The sequence below is a fragment of the Eucyclogobius newberryi genome, unplaced genomic scaffold, assembly GCF_026437365.1.
Source record: "Eucyclogobius newberryi isolate DKJ021-1_F unplaced genomic scaffold, fEucNew1.0.hap1 SCAF_8, whole genome shotgun sequence".
Taxonomy (NCBI): Eukaryota; Metazoa; Chordata; class Actinopteri; order Gobiiformes; family Gobiidae; genus Eucyclogobius; species Eucyclogobius newberryi.
Window position 1 is genome coordinate 24282890 of NW_027316500.1, and position 15839 is coordinate 24298728.

The following is a 15839-nucleotide window of genomic DNA, read 5'->3' on the forward strand; positions in this document are numbered from 1 at the left end:
GGCTGACACATAATTTCAAACTGATTTTTAGAGAAATGTGTTTAAAAAGATTTGTAACAAAAAAAAAACATTAAAAAACCTTTAAAACAGTAGAAATGATGGCCAATTTCAGGTCACAAGGGGAAATGTTTGCCCACTCTCTCTACATGGGATGTTGTTGAAGATTTTGTGTGCAAGATCCTGACAAACTGAGTGGGGACTGACAAACACATTGGATGGTACTGTCTCCAATGTAACACATTTTGGAGCCACGTTGTGTTTTGTTATGACGGAACTGTAAGGTTTTTTTCAGCTCCCTATGGGAGTTATATTAGATGAATAAAACACAAAAAGCACTATACAGTTCAAAAGTGGGGAAAAGCAAGATGCTCCCCCCAAATGTGCGGTAATTGAATAGATAGCAAGCATCAAACAGGAACATCTTCACCAAAGTGTTCCAGCAAATTGGGACTTACATTTGTTGGTGATGAAATAAAGTGCTTTAAACACAATGTGGATGAGTCAGAGTAATTTAGAGACAAAAACAACATTTCCCAGCAAATTATCACTTCATTATCACCACACCACGCTCTGTGCTTTTCTGTCGTCTTATTATGATCAGTACAACTGTGTGCTGAGATCAGGAAGTAAACAGTGTGTTCTATGAAATCTGTATTTTAAACATATACTGGCTGCAAGGAGAATTACACCAATTTTGGAAATAGGCAGAGATCCAAATGTGATTTTGCCTTGATTCGTTTAATTCTAAAACATGACATAGATAGATATTCTGCACAATATTTTCCCTTTAAGTTAATCTCATCAATAAATACACAGCACAGACATAACAGTGCACAACTGAGTATTCTGCACAAACAGTACAATGATTTAACACAAGCCTACACCGACCCAAACAACAAAGTGCATTAGTTAACAGACGAAGAAGAACTGAAGGTGCAGAGTCGCCCTTACATCCACCCAAAAACATAAAGTCTGCATCCGCGTCACAGGCTGTTGTCTGCGTTGAAGCCAAAACAGACATGATCAACACTTGGCTGTTATTATCCTCCTCCTCTGTCCAGGTAAACACGTAAACTGCAGGTAAATGTGACGTGGTTAGAATCCAATAAAGATATACAGCCAAAGCGCTTAAAGTTGCAGCCAAAACAAAAATATAATCTAATCTGCCATAATATCCTCCTCCTCCTCCTCCTCCTCCTCCTCCTCCTCCTCCTCCTCCTCCTCCTCCTCACATAAACGTGTAGTAAAAGCAAGAGCACGTGCTGTGCATTGGTGCTGTGTATGCGGAAAACAAAAGTTAAACTTAACATGAGAATCAGCTGTGAACTGTTAGTCCTTTTGCATAATATTAATGTACACTCGCATCCTGTCACTTATGCCTGCTGTGTTTTTGTGTTGCTATCTTTCTAAGTACAAAATCAATTTACATACATTATTATGGGCCTATGGGTCACACCTCACAAACCGCGGTGATGAGGCACACAAGTTACTGTGAGGGAATTTGTTTAACCGCGACAGCTCGAGCTGGGAGATAATGTGCTGTGGACTGCTCAACATTACTTTTGTTGCTGTGAAGGTTTGATGGGTGCACAGATGAAAATGCAGTCTCCATTTTAACCTCGCCACATGTATTGCATTTGGAAATTGTATTTATTGTTGTACATAGCAAGCATATGCAGCTGCAAAATCATGTTTAATGTATTTTTGAAATTGAATGAAATCCCATGCACATCAAGGATCAAACCTATAAGTTATGTAAATTGTCATAAATGAAAGAGGAAAACTAATGACTTCAAGACCCAAGTGCTTTAAGTCAACCATCACCTGTTCTTTATTTTGAAGAGCAGCATTAGATGGAAGTGTTACATTATTAATTTGCTGACATTTGAAGTAATTGGCACACATGTTTCACCTTAAGATTACCAACTTGCTGTTTTTATGTGTCCTTTCCAAAATGTCAAATATTTTGTTGAATTTGTTGCATATATTTAAATCAAAAGGTTCAATGCTGCAGGCTCTGGTTCTAAATCGGTGCAAAAGGGTGAATTACGCTCTGATTTAAAAAGGTTGCCTCCTTGGACCACAAAATCACTTGGGAAATCTGTTGGAGAGATGTTTTTTTTTTCACAGCATCATGTCAAAGTGCTCACTGTTCATAGGGAAAATTAACCTCTGGAGAATCTGTGGATGCCAAGTGCAAGTGTCCCATCATTATCATGTGTTCTGGGAATGTTCTACTGTTCAGAAATATTGCACTTAACAACGATATCAACAAAGCACTGCAAATTGTTTTCAGTATTGGCATTCTACTTTGACTATGTATTTTGAACTCCTGCCATGGACACAATAAATGGATACCTTTAGAGCATATTATTGCGGAAGGAAAAAAGGTCGTAACAATATATTTGGACCTGGACAAATTTGACTGATTCTGGACAGACTTCCTATGCAAAGACTATGTCAAGATGTTTTGTGCCATTTGTGTATGAATCATAGAGAGTAAATATTGGTCTATGGAGAAAACACATACACAGCTTTATCTCTGTGTCATGTTTCTTGTTTAAAGATAATACTACCATCTGTCATGTAAAATGAAGCTTATCATCTTTGAAACTTGACTGTGCCCTCAGTCAGTTTGCTCTGGACAATTGCTTTATAATGGTTAAAAGGATTGTCTTGCTGCCCATTGTGACTCGTTGTTTTCTCAAAGTGACCACTTCAATTATAATATATTTCCAAATTATATTCATTTAATTACAAAAAAATACAGAAACAAAGCACTCGCAAACTGGCCATTTTATTATATTCAGTAACTGGATATTGTCTCATTAGTGCGAGCAGTGATTCAGAACAATAAAAATGGACCAAATTGTTTGCAGCGTATAAAGTTTTATTTTGTCTAAGTACTTTTAATTTTTATGGAAATAATTTAGACTGACATCTCACCAGGCAAGTCTTTTTTTTTTTACATAATACTATATCATCTCAGACAACTCAGTCCAGAAAAGGCAGTGCTTGGAAACGCAAAGATATGCAGAAGCCTCACTTTCCGTCCTGACCAAGCCATCGGGCCGTATTCAAATTCATAAGAGCAAAATAAATCTCATTGTAGTGTATTGAGTGGCATATTAAAACACTTAAACTGTTAAACGGCAAAAGCCCACAGAGACAAACAATGAGAAAATCACAATGCCCTTGGGAAAATGAATGCACTGAAAGGTTTATTTGAGCTAATGACGGGTTCTCTTGGAAAAAAAGGTGCGGACCAGAAGAACAGACTCAGCCACAGGGCCAAACGCACACAGACTAATGGTGACAATAATTGAAGCCCCTCACAATGGCCAGAACAGAACAATGATTTCCTAGCATCAAACGGCATGGATGCTAATTAACATAAGCAGCGGGTGTCTTTAGGTACAGGCGAAACAAGCTGCTAATGCGCCGATAAACAGGCGCGTGACTGGACTAGGTGTCAAACAATAATGAAGGGAGAAAGCGGCGCATGTATGCTTTTTAAGTCATTGTTAATTGTTTACAAAGGTCGATGTCTCATTAGTGCTTAGCTTACATTACAGGTTAATGGACAGTTCTGGTCTGGAAACATAATGCAAAGTAGATTATGCTAATTTGAGGTTACCCCGTTGCAGAAGATACACCATGTTACTGTCCTGGTGTGGGGCCACTGATTGCCTGTCACCATAGAGCTATGATTGCTTGGCCTTTAAATTTTTAATGTACAAAAAATATATGGAAATAATAATACATACATACATACATAAGTAAAGTGAAAAATAAATAAAACAAAAATTTAAAAGAAAATGAAAAGCATACATTATTCTTGGCCTGGAGGCATCATCTGTTTTTCTTCATGGAGATAGATGTTTATTGCAATACTGCGGAAGATACTGCCATTTATTAGTCGTGCGATGAGAGAGAGAAGGATGGATTTGGAAAAGGTCACCAGTGGGCAAGTAATTCGGTGTTTGACCAATCAATTTTAAATACGTCATATGTCAATAGGCAAGGCAAGGCAAGTTCATTTGTGGAGCACATTTCATACACAAGGCAATTCAAAGTGCTTCACACAGCAGGAAAAATGCATTCAAATCACAAAGAAATTACAGAAACAGAAATACAATAACATTAACTAAATTAAAAATTATCAATCCAACTGATTGTCTAAACTAATAAAATCACAAAAAAAAAGAGAAGAGTGCAAAGAAAAAATCCTTTCAGTCATATGCGCAGCTAAACAAAACTGTTTTTAGCTTAGATTTGAACATTGTCAGAGTAGAAGTCTGTCTCACATCTTCAGGAAGACTGTTCCAGATTTTAGCTGCATAAAACTGAAACGCAGATTCCCCATGTTTTGTCCTGACTCTGGGCACCAGCAGGAGGCCGGTCCCTGAGGTCCTCAGAGCCCGAGATGGTTCATATGGCACTAACATATCCAAGATGTACTTTGGTGCTAGGCCATGGAGAGACTTTTACACAAGCAGAGCTGCTTTAAAGTCTATTCTCTGAGCCACAGGGAGCCAGTGCAGAGACCTGAGAACAGGACTAATGTGATCGTACTTCCTGGTTCTAGTCAGGACCCGAGCAGCAGCGTTCTGGATGAACTGCAGCTGTTTTACAGCTCGTTTGGAGAGGCCAGTGAGCAGGCCGTTACAGTAGTCTAATCTACTGGAGACAAACGCGTGGATAAGTCTCTCTAAATCTGGTTTTGACACTATATTTTTGATTTTGGCAATGTTTTTTAGATGGTAAAAAGCTGCTGATGTTATTGATTTGACGTGGCTGTTAAAGTTCAAGTCTGAGTCCATTATTACCCCCAGATTTCTAATTGGGTTTGTAGGTTTTAGAGCGAGACTCTGGAGGTGACTACTAACAATGCTCAAGTAAATCATAATTGTGTCAGATTTTTCCACTTTTCCCCTTCATTTCTGCTGTTGTATGGTTTGAAGTCACTTTACACTGGCAACAGAGCGTGCAAATACACTCCATATAAATACATTGTATCTGTAAATTTGCAATGAAGTTTGTGTGGCGAAGCTTTGGAGGACGATGCATTTTCACATGAGCTATTTTGCATTTTTTATTTTGCTTTTTATTTACCGGGACCTTTTCGTTGACTTTTTTCAACAATGTGTTATGTTTTTTTTTTTTTTATTTAATAACTTTGGCTTCTTTGGTAAAGGGTGGATTCTGAAAAACATGACTTTCTTGTCACTGGTGGAATAGAATAAATCAATCTGATGTTGGAGAAAGAAAGTTAAAGGTTCAGACAGCTTAGACTGCTCATGTCGCTAAATTACATTCACATAATTATAATAATAAAGATAAACATATTGCAAACCATTTTACCCATTTCAACCCATGTTTAGCATTGTTGTGCTTGATATTTTTAACATCCAATTGAAAATTATGAGATCACACTTGGTCATTTCATGTCTTAATATTTGACAAATACGATTAAATGATACCTTACTTTTGTGTGTCAGAAAAATGTGGTCCTTGTGCATAAATGTTGAATTATTGAATTGAATTGAATTATCCCTTGATTTATTTGGTTGAAATTCTTTAATTCTGGAACGCTGACGTGTGAGCCATGTTCAACTCAATAAAACAAATGTGCAATATCTTTCTAGTTTTACTAATATTATGCATGCCACGAATATGTCATAACTCACTTTTGTCTGTTTTTCATGCCGAGGACACATACGACCCCAGCTTTACATGCTCTGACCCAGAATTCCCAGAACGGGCTGCAGCTCACAAAGTCCTCCAGCAAATGTATTCTCTCTGTTACTGTTCTTGACACTCCAGGAGCTCGAGAAGAGACACGTGCGGCCGATGCTTTGATATTCATGGTCATATTCACAGCTTACATGCTAGAGAGAGAGCCCAAGTGTGTCATTCCAGATATTAAACCCTGGGTTTTTTAAATCTGACCCAAAAAAGTCGAAAAGGAATATGATTTTTGTTGCCAATTCCTACTGACATTTTCATCATGTTTTGCAACGCAGAGGCGTTTTAGAGACAACTGCTCAGTAAATATATGTCCCCAGAGAAATGTTCTGCAAAACTGCTGAAAACTCTGTAATAGACAAACTTTACCAAGGTTATACGGGGTTGTCTTTTAATAATTCATGCTGATACACTGTTGTTTGCGTTGTCAAAACACTGGTGTGCCGCGCTCCGGAGACTATGCTCTATCTTTGAAAATACAAAAGTCATTATAAGTAGGTTTGCATAACTATGTAGGAAATATTTCACAGTCAAATATTGTGATGTCAGGTTTTATAGCAAAGATTAACTAAACACAGTCGGCGTGTTATTTGGATTTCACAAACAAATAGTGCATCAAAATTCAATTCTAGTTATAATTGCAATTACAAAAAAGTAATAACAAGTGCTTTTACTTCCACTCATGCAATTTCTTTTTTATCTTGAGAATTTCTTCCATGACATTAGTATGTAATAATGGTGTTTGCGATGCTCTCCTGGTTCACAAATGCTAATCAAATCATTCCATTCGGATCTCTTTCGGAATTTAGAATTACATGGATGATTACTTATCGTTTAAAAAGCATCATTTACATAATGAGAAGTCAATGGCACCTCATTTCACAACTGTAAACATTGCAAATAAATAATACTTTGTTTTCCTAGCGCCACCAGCTAATGATGACGTCGTTGGGCGATGTCCGGGCAGATCGTTTGAAGATCATGGGGCAAATGAGCAGCACAAGCCTCAATAACCAGAAGGTCAGAGCAACTTATTAGCACAAGGACATTTTGGAGCAGGTCAGAGAGGGCAGCTTCTCATCCTGTCCCAAACATAATTCTTAGGAGTTTGTGTTGTACAGCTGTTACCATGGAGACGCGCCATACTTGTCTTGGTAATAAGTGGACAAGAACAATGCAAATACATTAAATTAAAGGGCAAATATTATCCATTAATTGGCTCGAGCCATCCATGGAATGGAATGAATTGAGACATTGTTCTTGCCATGGTTTCTTATTCTTATTATAGTTTTGCATGGTACATTTTTGCCACAACTGGGGCATTTTTGACCCTCTAACATTGCTGAATGTCACACATGGGACATAGACGCGATCGGCTCGGCCCGAACTCCAATAAAATGGAGGTTGCGAGAACGCCCGTCACAACAGTGCCGACTAGTTCAAAAAAGAAAAAACATGAAACTCTTAATCTTTGGCCTAGGCACATGAGGACAGTGATAGAGCTACCTTTGACCTCTGACCTTTGAGGGGTAAAACACACCTGGAGCTCAAAACAACACCTTTTGCATCTAAAGACATTGAAATTTATTAAATATCCAAAAGAATGTTGATATTCTTTACGGTCTCTGCGTAACACGCCCTCAAAAAAGGCTTAATTTTCATTCTATTGGAAATGATCTGCGGAGCTCATATTTCACTCACTAATGCGTTTTTTTGATCTGATTGTAAATAAATAGCCATGTAACAAATGTACTCTATAGCGCCCCCTACCCATTGTGTGAAAAACTCAACATTGTCTGATTTGTTTGAAACTCATGGTTTATATTCTTCTTGAGACGCCATGAAAAAAGTGCACTGCAGATATTGTGTATTTTCACAATTGGCCAGCAGAGGCGCAATGAATGCCTTCACTTCCTCTTTCGCTTTTATTTTGATGGGACATTTCCTCTCGTGCCGCATTAGAATTATTATTCTTTAGACTTTATTCTTTTGATTTTATTCTTTAGACTTTATTCTTTCTGCCACAACTCGGGTATTTTTGACCCCCTGAACATCACTGAAAAGTCGCGGGTCACAGAGGCTCTCTCGCTTTCTCCCTGCTTAGGTTCAGCACAATCTTGCAATTTGTCAGGACAAACTACTATTTGAATCGCAAACTACGCAATCATCAACGGTGAATTACTGAGCTTCGTTTGGTCTGCCGCAAAACGCAGCAGAAAACATGGACAGGCGGGAAGGCGGTCGCGCAGGAAGGCGGTCGCTCGGGAGCCATCATCGCTGCTCCGCGCCTTTAATTATATTGTTATTGTCGTACAAACATGCTCTTCTCATGTTTTAGAACTTAAAATGATGTGTTTAATATGAAGTAATGTGGGCTTTTAATTGAGTTAGAGCTTTATCTCCTGGCAGCAGAGGAATTACAAAACAGATTTAAATAAACCTAGCTTGCCCTGACATGTTAATGCAGACTCGCAATTGTAATGGACACCATATTTGACCGAAAAAATGCTCAGAGCGAGTCTGGAAATGTTTAGTAGAATTAAAAGCAGTGCAAGAGACCTCTGTATCTCTACTTATGTCACAAATATGGAAACTACATGTTTATTGAGGATCTTATGAACACACTGTGAATAATGCTACATACGCAGCCAGGGAGTAGTTTGATGAGGAAACAATGTTATAACATGGATAAACACTTTGCATACTATAAATCCTGTGAAGTCATTTTTAAAATGTAAAAAGGGGAGCTCGATTTAATTCCAGGCAAAACTTTCATGTATCTCAGGGACTCATATAACCAAATTGGGACTTGAACCAGGGATCTTCTAGTTTAGGGGTGAATGTTCTATCATTTACTTGGACTGAATATTTAACAAAGTCTACAGCAGATATCTATATAGTCAAAGGTTAACTGTGAGCTGTTACCATGGTATTGCTGTAAACCGTGTCAAGTTTCATCATCATTCAACATGGCAAAGACCTCACTAATGGTAATTGTTCTTTTCAACAACCTTGTGATAAAAATGGTCTTTTTTCTAATTTGGTATTGCAGTGAAGCACACCTCACAAAGATGATAACTTCTTTGGACTTTGATCGTTGCTCACATGTGCTACTCATGAACTGTGACTCTGAGGACATAAATACATACACCAACCAACATATCTACACCGACAAAAATACAATCTTATAGTTATTTAATGACTACAATTTAGCAAAAAAGCACACTTTGATTGACAAAAGCACAGTTTTATTATTGGTACAAAGCATGAATGAAGCTATAATCATTGAGCAGAAATAACATGTTTGGCAAATGAATAGCAAATAACAATATTGAACTTGCAGGAAAAAAATAGCTTTTTTATTACCACCATTCAGTAAAAGAAATACAACAAAATTAGATTTCATTTGGAAATATCAAAAAGTTGTTGGCACCAAGGCTGAGCACTAAATGAAAGCTAGCATGCTTTTAACCCAACCACAAATGAATTCTTTGCACACATATTGGGACCATTTAATTTCTATTCTACAAATAAATAAGGGAGTGTCTGCAGAGCCGCGGCGCGCGGCCGAAACTGCCATGTTATTTTTGTGCCGGCCGCGCGCCGCGGCTCCTGAAACTGCGCCGCTATTTGACCGCGTTTTAGCGCAGTTTTAGACCGCGCCAGGTTAGGGTTAGGGTTAGGGTTAAGGTTAGGGTTAAGGTTAGCCATGAGGCTATAACGGGCTGTCCCTGAAACTGCGCGGCCATTTGACCGCGCCACGGCTCTCCAGCCACGGCCAATAAATAAATGCATTGTTCAGTGTTTACTGAATTGCAACAGGTTTTATTTGAACTTGTAAACACAAAAAGCAACAAAATGTTACTAGCCATTGCTAAATCTTAGAAATTGCCATACAAAAATACAGCCAATATAACACAATATAGCTCTGCTCACATGCTGTGACACAACTAATATAAGACAAATAATTTTACAGAATATGTACACTGTGTAACCATCAATCCCACACTGATTTGTCAATATAATGTGTCAAGTACAAATGGCCACAAATATGTCCCATTTGTTTCTGTGTGAAAACAATATTGGATTGATCATGTGTGTACATTATGGGAGTCAATGCTTAGACATAGAGAATAACACCCCCACTATGTCATTTATTTCACCTTCACATGATGTGGTAGGTCTATACAAGTTAAAAAGCATTATATTCATCAATGCTTCATGTTTCAAACTTATATATATTAGATATAAATAGTGATATAAATCAGAAACATATGGGCTTTCAACACTAAACTGAATATCATGGCAGTGCAAATCGACTTCAAATAACAGTTTGAAAGCTAGAAAGATGGAAAACTACTCTTAAAGCTCCTCAGGATGTATTGGCAAACCTATCAATCCAGTTCCTCTGAAAGTAAAGCACAGTTTCTCTCTAAAGCCTACATTCCATTATTAAGTTTAGCCAACATAGTCATGATTCACTGTTTGTTTCCTTAACTAAAGTGGGACTGACATCCTCGACTTAGCATGAGTTGCTCTTCAAATTCTCATTCAATTCTGAGTTAAAAATAAGTGTTCTCTGATTGAAAATGGGTTTCCAGGGAACACGATCAATGGCCACGGCATAAACTAATCAAAGAAACAGCCGCAGACAAACATCTTCGGGAAATCTAGAATGGCATTTGCTGAAGCAGACCTGCCGGTGATTGCAATTTTTTAAGGACATTGTTTAGGACATTCAATGGGACCGACTGCTGTGGGTTAGATGGTGTTTTTGTACTGCAGACATATTGTGGCATTGTACTTTACAACACAGTATTGATAACAGGATGTCAATAGCCCTTTGTATATTGTAACATAATAATGACCACATATCGTGCTAATTTACAGTCATTATATTGAGTTGGAATACGAACAGATGCGTCCGTTTTCTTAGAGAAATCACAATGTTTCGTCAGTCATTTTACTTTCGGTTGCTATTATCATGCTTTTACTGTGAATACTTAATCTACTTAGTCTGTGTTTTTAAAGCTGTAAAAACAATTGGGTACACTTTACATTTCAATATATTTTAGCATTACCGGCAGCTTTGAGACACAAACATCTTTCTTTTCAAACAGAACTGTATACACTACATTTGTAAGGTCTTTAATGCTCTTTGCTCTGTGAGATCTTTCAGGGTTAATAAAGAGTTTTAATTCTAGCTCGACTCAGCGAAAACGCACTAGACTCATAGTGGCAGCAGAAAAGGCCACGATTACTGCTCTCTCAAGGGCACAAACCCAATTGTCTTTTAACTGACTGAGGAAAAGGTTTAGTCGTTCGTATTTAATAGTTAATGTATCTGTTATTACCGGGCCGATCCACATGAAACAAAAACTGGCACACAGTTCAATATCCTCTTTCAAACCTGTAAACTAACTTTATTTATTTTTGTTTAAATATGAAAGCTTTGTGGGCCTCTCTGAAAAGAATAATGACCAGGCTCAATACTTCTGGATATTTAGTTTGGTTACTTCTAGAACATAAACACAACTATATATCCAATGCCAAACTGCCACATTCATGATCGATATGGAAAGGGCTGGTTGCAGTAGATGTGTTGTTACAAATACAATAGAATCGCATTTAACATAATCACTTCGGAGTCTATGGGACTTCGGTAAACTTCAGAGGAAACTTTTGGAGGTCGGTAATTAGTACACGCTCCACGAATGCGTTCCGAGTTCACTTTAGAATTCAATTGAGGTTGAAGGACGACAACTGAGCTCTAGTTGGGACTGTCAGCAAACGGCAGGATAAATCGGCTGCGTGTCTCCAACTGAATGGCTTGCAAAAGGTTAAAAAAAAAATGAAAAAGAAAGAGAAAAATCATCTCAGGTTCACTTGCAACGTTAAAACTGGCAGTAAAGACATCGGCTTCATTCTTGACATGACGATCTTTTAGTAAGTATCCAACATTCAGAATCGCTTTGAACAGAGCCCGACGTGGGTTATTTAGAACTCTGCTCTCACATCCTCTGAGGTTCCATTCCTATTACCAAGACATTTTCCAAATAATTTTCATGTCACCTAATGTCTCGCCGTTGCTTTCAACCACTCACGGTTTGATGGCTTCACCTTAAGTGGATGCATTCAATTTCTTCTGTTATGGGCACGGAAAATGTCCTCATATCCATCTCATCCACCGTCTTATTTGGCGCATAGCTGGACCTCCAACGCAGCAGCACAATCTTCTTCAGATATTTCACCGTGTTGTTCTTGACGCTGACAAAGCAAAAAGTATTGATCATGCTGTTACTCATGGCGAGGCATTCGATGACGTAGAAGGCCACCAGCGAGTTTTTCTGCCGCGTTATGATCGTCGGGTGGAAGTCGCGCAAAATGCTGTAGGCGTAATACGGCGCCCAGCACAAGATGTACAAGGTGAGAATGGCTATGAGCACCATCACGGTTTTCCGGCGACACCGCAACCTCTTCCGGATCTGCTCCGTTTGGAATCCCGGAACGCTTTTGAACCACAGCTCGCGGGATATCCTGGCGTAGCACAGGGTCATGACGATGACGGGTCCCACGAATTCGATGGCAAAAATGAACATGAAGTAAGAGCGGTAGTAGACCTGCTTCTCGACCGGCCAGATTTGAGCGCAGAAGATTTTCGTGGAGCTTGTGCCATAATTGGTTTCAGAGGCAAAGTAAGCCGAAGGTGCAGAAATTAAGACAGGGACTATCCACACTCCGGTTATGATGATGTAGGCGGTTTGGTACTTCATGCGCGGTCGCAGTGGGTGGACGATGGCCATGTACCTGGAGAAAAGCGACAAGAAACAAAAATTGGCCCCGTGTCACATTTGTAAGTCAAAGTAGTCACACACAGTCTAATTAGCAGCATGAGAGGGCCGACCACTGTATCACAGATAGCTCTTACAAAAGATTAAAGTTCAGATCCTCGCCACAATGAACCTATTACGCGGAATAAAGTGAGGCCGCTTTTTTGGCACAGCTGCGTATTCAAATTGAAGGGACAAGAGAGAACGCTGCAGATTTCACATTAACATCACATTATACAAGTTCGATGCTTTCTGTACTCTTTGCTTTCACGCGCTCGCTTCCACATCAGAGGCAAAGCGAATTGGTAGCGGCACGTTATTAACAGCACCAGATTATTCAATATGCCTGGAATTGTGTTTAGTTTAGTTTGAGTAATATCGCTTTCTCTGGTTTCCAAGGTATAGCAATATCTGGCCTGCTATCTTCATAAACTGTCTTCAAGTTATTCTTCACACAACTCTGGGTATCTAGTTTTGAAGTGTTGTTTGTTTTCCAACATGATGTGATGATTATAGACAATGGTACAAGCAGAAAGATTGGTTAAAAGTAGGTCATTTTCACCTTGTAACTGGGGAATGAAGACCACCTACAGCAGCCCTTACTACTGTTGTTAACGTGCTCCTGTCTTGACCTGTACAGTGTGTAGTGAGGGACATAAAGGTGGTAGAGATCTGTAGTGACGCACGAGCATGGCTGTCTTTGATACATCATACATCACTCGGGCATCACCTGGGATCAGACTGCATAAGCGAACAGCGCCTCAAACTAAAATCAGTTACATTCTGACCAAAGAACATCCATCCACTTCAGTGAGGATGCTGTGTGTGGCTAATTAACCACACGAGAGGAAAACACACTTTGATTAAACTTTGACTTTGCAACAGTCCCTACGTATTTTTGTGGAATGATTCCTAAATGGTAAAACTTTGATAGTTTGCTTCCGTAGATCATTTGCAAGATTATAAGGCAAACAAGAAATGACAGCGTTTAACTGTTGTGTTATTAAGTTTATCTGGATTAGTTAAACCTTATCATTGGTGTGATTGTGAGTATTAGCATGACCAAGATTGGCCAAGATCTAATGTGCCACGTGAAGTATTGTTTTAATTTATTTACATGGCTGTCCCCTGACTGTGTTGGCTGCACGTGTTGCCATACTCCAATACACATATAACATTAATGTGATGAAGTGTGTCGGCCTCGAACAGGAATGAGCTCGGGTCATTCTACTCAATGAAAGGCGTGAAGATAATTGCAATGAAAGATCCCTGCTCGTGAGTCTTGCAATCATATTTCCATAAGTCCCCACAGTGTTTGCTCACATAGACTAGATCTAAAATGAAAAGAAATGACCACATAACGTTTTCCTGAGACCGCAGAATGAAATATCTGCCATACCTGTCCACAGCGATGGCCAGCAGAGCGTTGGTGGACACGTACAGCGAGACCGTGCGGAGGTAGTTCACCGACGCACACATTACCAGCCCGTGTTCCCAGGAGAGCTGCTTCACCACATAATAGTCCACCAGGAACGGGCAGCACACCACCGCCACGAGGAAGTCCGAGATGGCCAGGTTAGCGATCAGCAGGTTGGTGAGGTTTCGGAGCTTTTTGTACCTGGTCAGCGTGGCGATAAAGAGGAAGTTCCCCAGTCCGCAGACGAGCATGATGCACACCAGCACGACTCCGATCACTATGGTGGCCACGAAGAAGGCCTGACCCTGGGAAGTGTCCGGGATCTCCTCTGGGAGCATGCCATAGTCCATCTCATAACTGTCCAGGTAGTGATCCAGAGTGGTTGCCGGGGAATTGTGCACTCCTGTCGTGTTGTTACCAGTGAATTCCCCCATGATTGCCTCACTCAGGTCTGATTATATTATTTCCTATTAACTGTGCGGCGTAATTGGAATACGGATCATGACAAGTGGGGCAGTGGTGGCTAAACCTTGAAGTGTTTTTTGTCGGTTTGAATACATATTGCTGAATGTGCTGGGGGCATCTCCACCTGGAACAGACAGTGCCTTTTACACATACAGTCTTATTACACATCCAAAGACATTATTTGACCCTCGCGCTTAGTGCTGTGATCACTCTGGCATATGTGACATTTATATGCTGGTCAATTGCTGAGTCATTAAATTCAGCGAAAAGGGGGGTTTGTGTTACCTAATTTAGACAGAACGTGTCCCTGTGCAGCAAGCAAATGCAAAACTAAAGCTAAGATGTTTAAATCATGTTTTAACACTCCATTTGCATCCCTTTTAGATCATATTAAGCTGTAATGGCAATGAAACAGGACATAATGACCATGATATCTATTAACCCCAGTTGATAAAATTTTAGCGACAATTAAACACTCTTATTTCTCGCCCTATTGCAGTTGTTTCGTGTGAGATAATAAGTCAAAGTAAAAATGCAAAGTACACATTATATAAATTAACACAGAAGCTTGATGAACGTGCCTAAGACATTTTGACACAGTAAAATCAAACTTAGTCATAACTGCCACGTACTCAACACTGCTAAGACTGGTTTAAAAGTATACAGTATATCATAACGTTGAACTTACTGCAAGTGGAAAAAATGTGTAGGTGGTTCGACTTTCTCCCGTATTTCTGAGACAATCAAAGTGGTCCTGCCAGGTGTAGAAAAAAGCCCGTTAATGCGCTCGGGTGAACGCTGCAGGTCGCGTGTCCCGTGCGCGCAGGGGCATTGATTGGAACAGCGGTGCCACTCGGCTCCGCTCCGGGCACGAGTTAAATGAGAGGAAAGGAAAAGGTCTGGGAAGTTGCGTGTGCCTCTGACTCCGGTGTTGGAGCGGTGGAGAGGAGCTGCGTGTGGCGGAGGGACAATGGCTCGTCTTCCAGGAGCGCGAGGATGAGTGTGCGCGCGCGCTTCTTTACGCGCGTGTGATGCGCTCGCTCGCGGTCAGCTGCTATGCCTGGCTCACAATATGCACCCCAAGTCAGGGTAAGCTGGTGATGTCCAGTTTTAGGCTTCGTTAGAGGTAAGACAAGTTGTGGTGTAAATTAAGATACGTTATGTTTATTATTTTATATTTATTTATTTATTAATGTATTTTTGTATTTATTTTTTTATTTTATTTTACTTATTTTTTATGTTTATTTCTATTTTTTTATGTTTAGTTTAGTTTAGTTTTTTACAAGGTTTGAAATGGAGTAAAAAGTGGGAGTGAGAGAACCCATCAAAATTACATGTGGCAATTCTATGGGTTCATGCCAAACACGTCACGTACACGC

The 15839-nt window shown here is 39.6% G+C and overlaps 1 protein-coding gene across 1 annotated transcript; it reads right to left on the bottom strand.

Annotated features, from left to right (window-relative positions):
• Window positions 1–11663: 11663 nt before the first annotated feature.
• Window positions 11664–14439, bottom strand: prokr1b (prokineticin receptor 1b). Its single transcript, XM_072437025.1, has 2 exons — window positions 13978–14439; window positions 11664–12555 (listed from the first exon to the last, which is right to left on the bottom strand). Exons 1-2 carry the CDS (start codon window positions 14427–14429, stop codon window positions 11865–11867), a joined length of 1143 nt encoding a protein of 380 aa, XP_072293126.1. The 5' UTR covers window positions 14430–14439; the 3' UTR covers window positions 11664–11864.
• Window positions 14440–15839: the final 1400 nt, after the last annotated feature.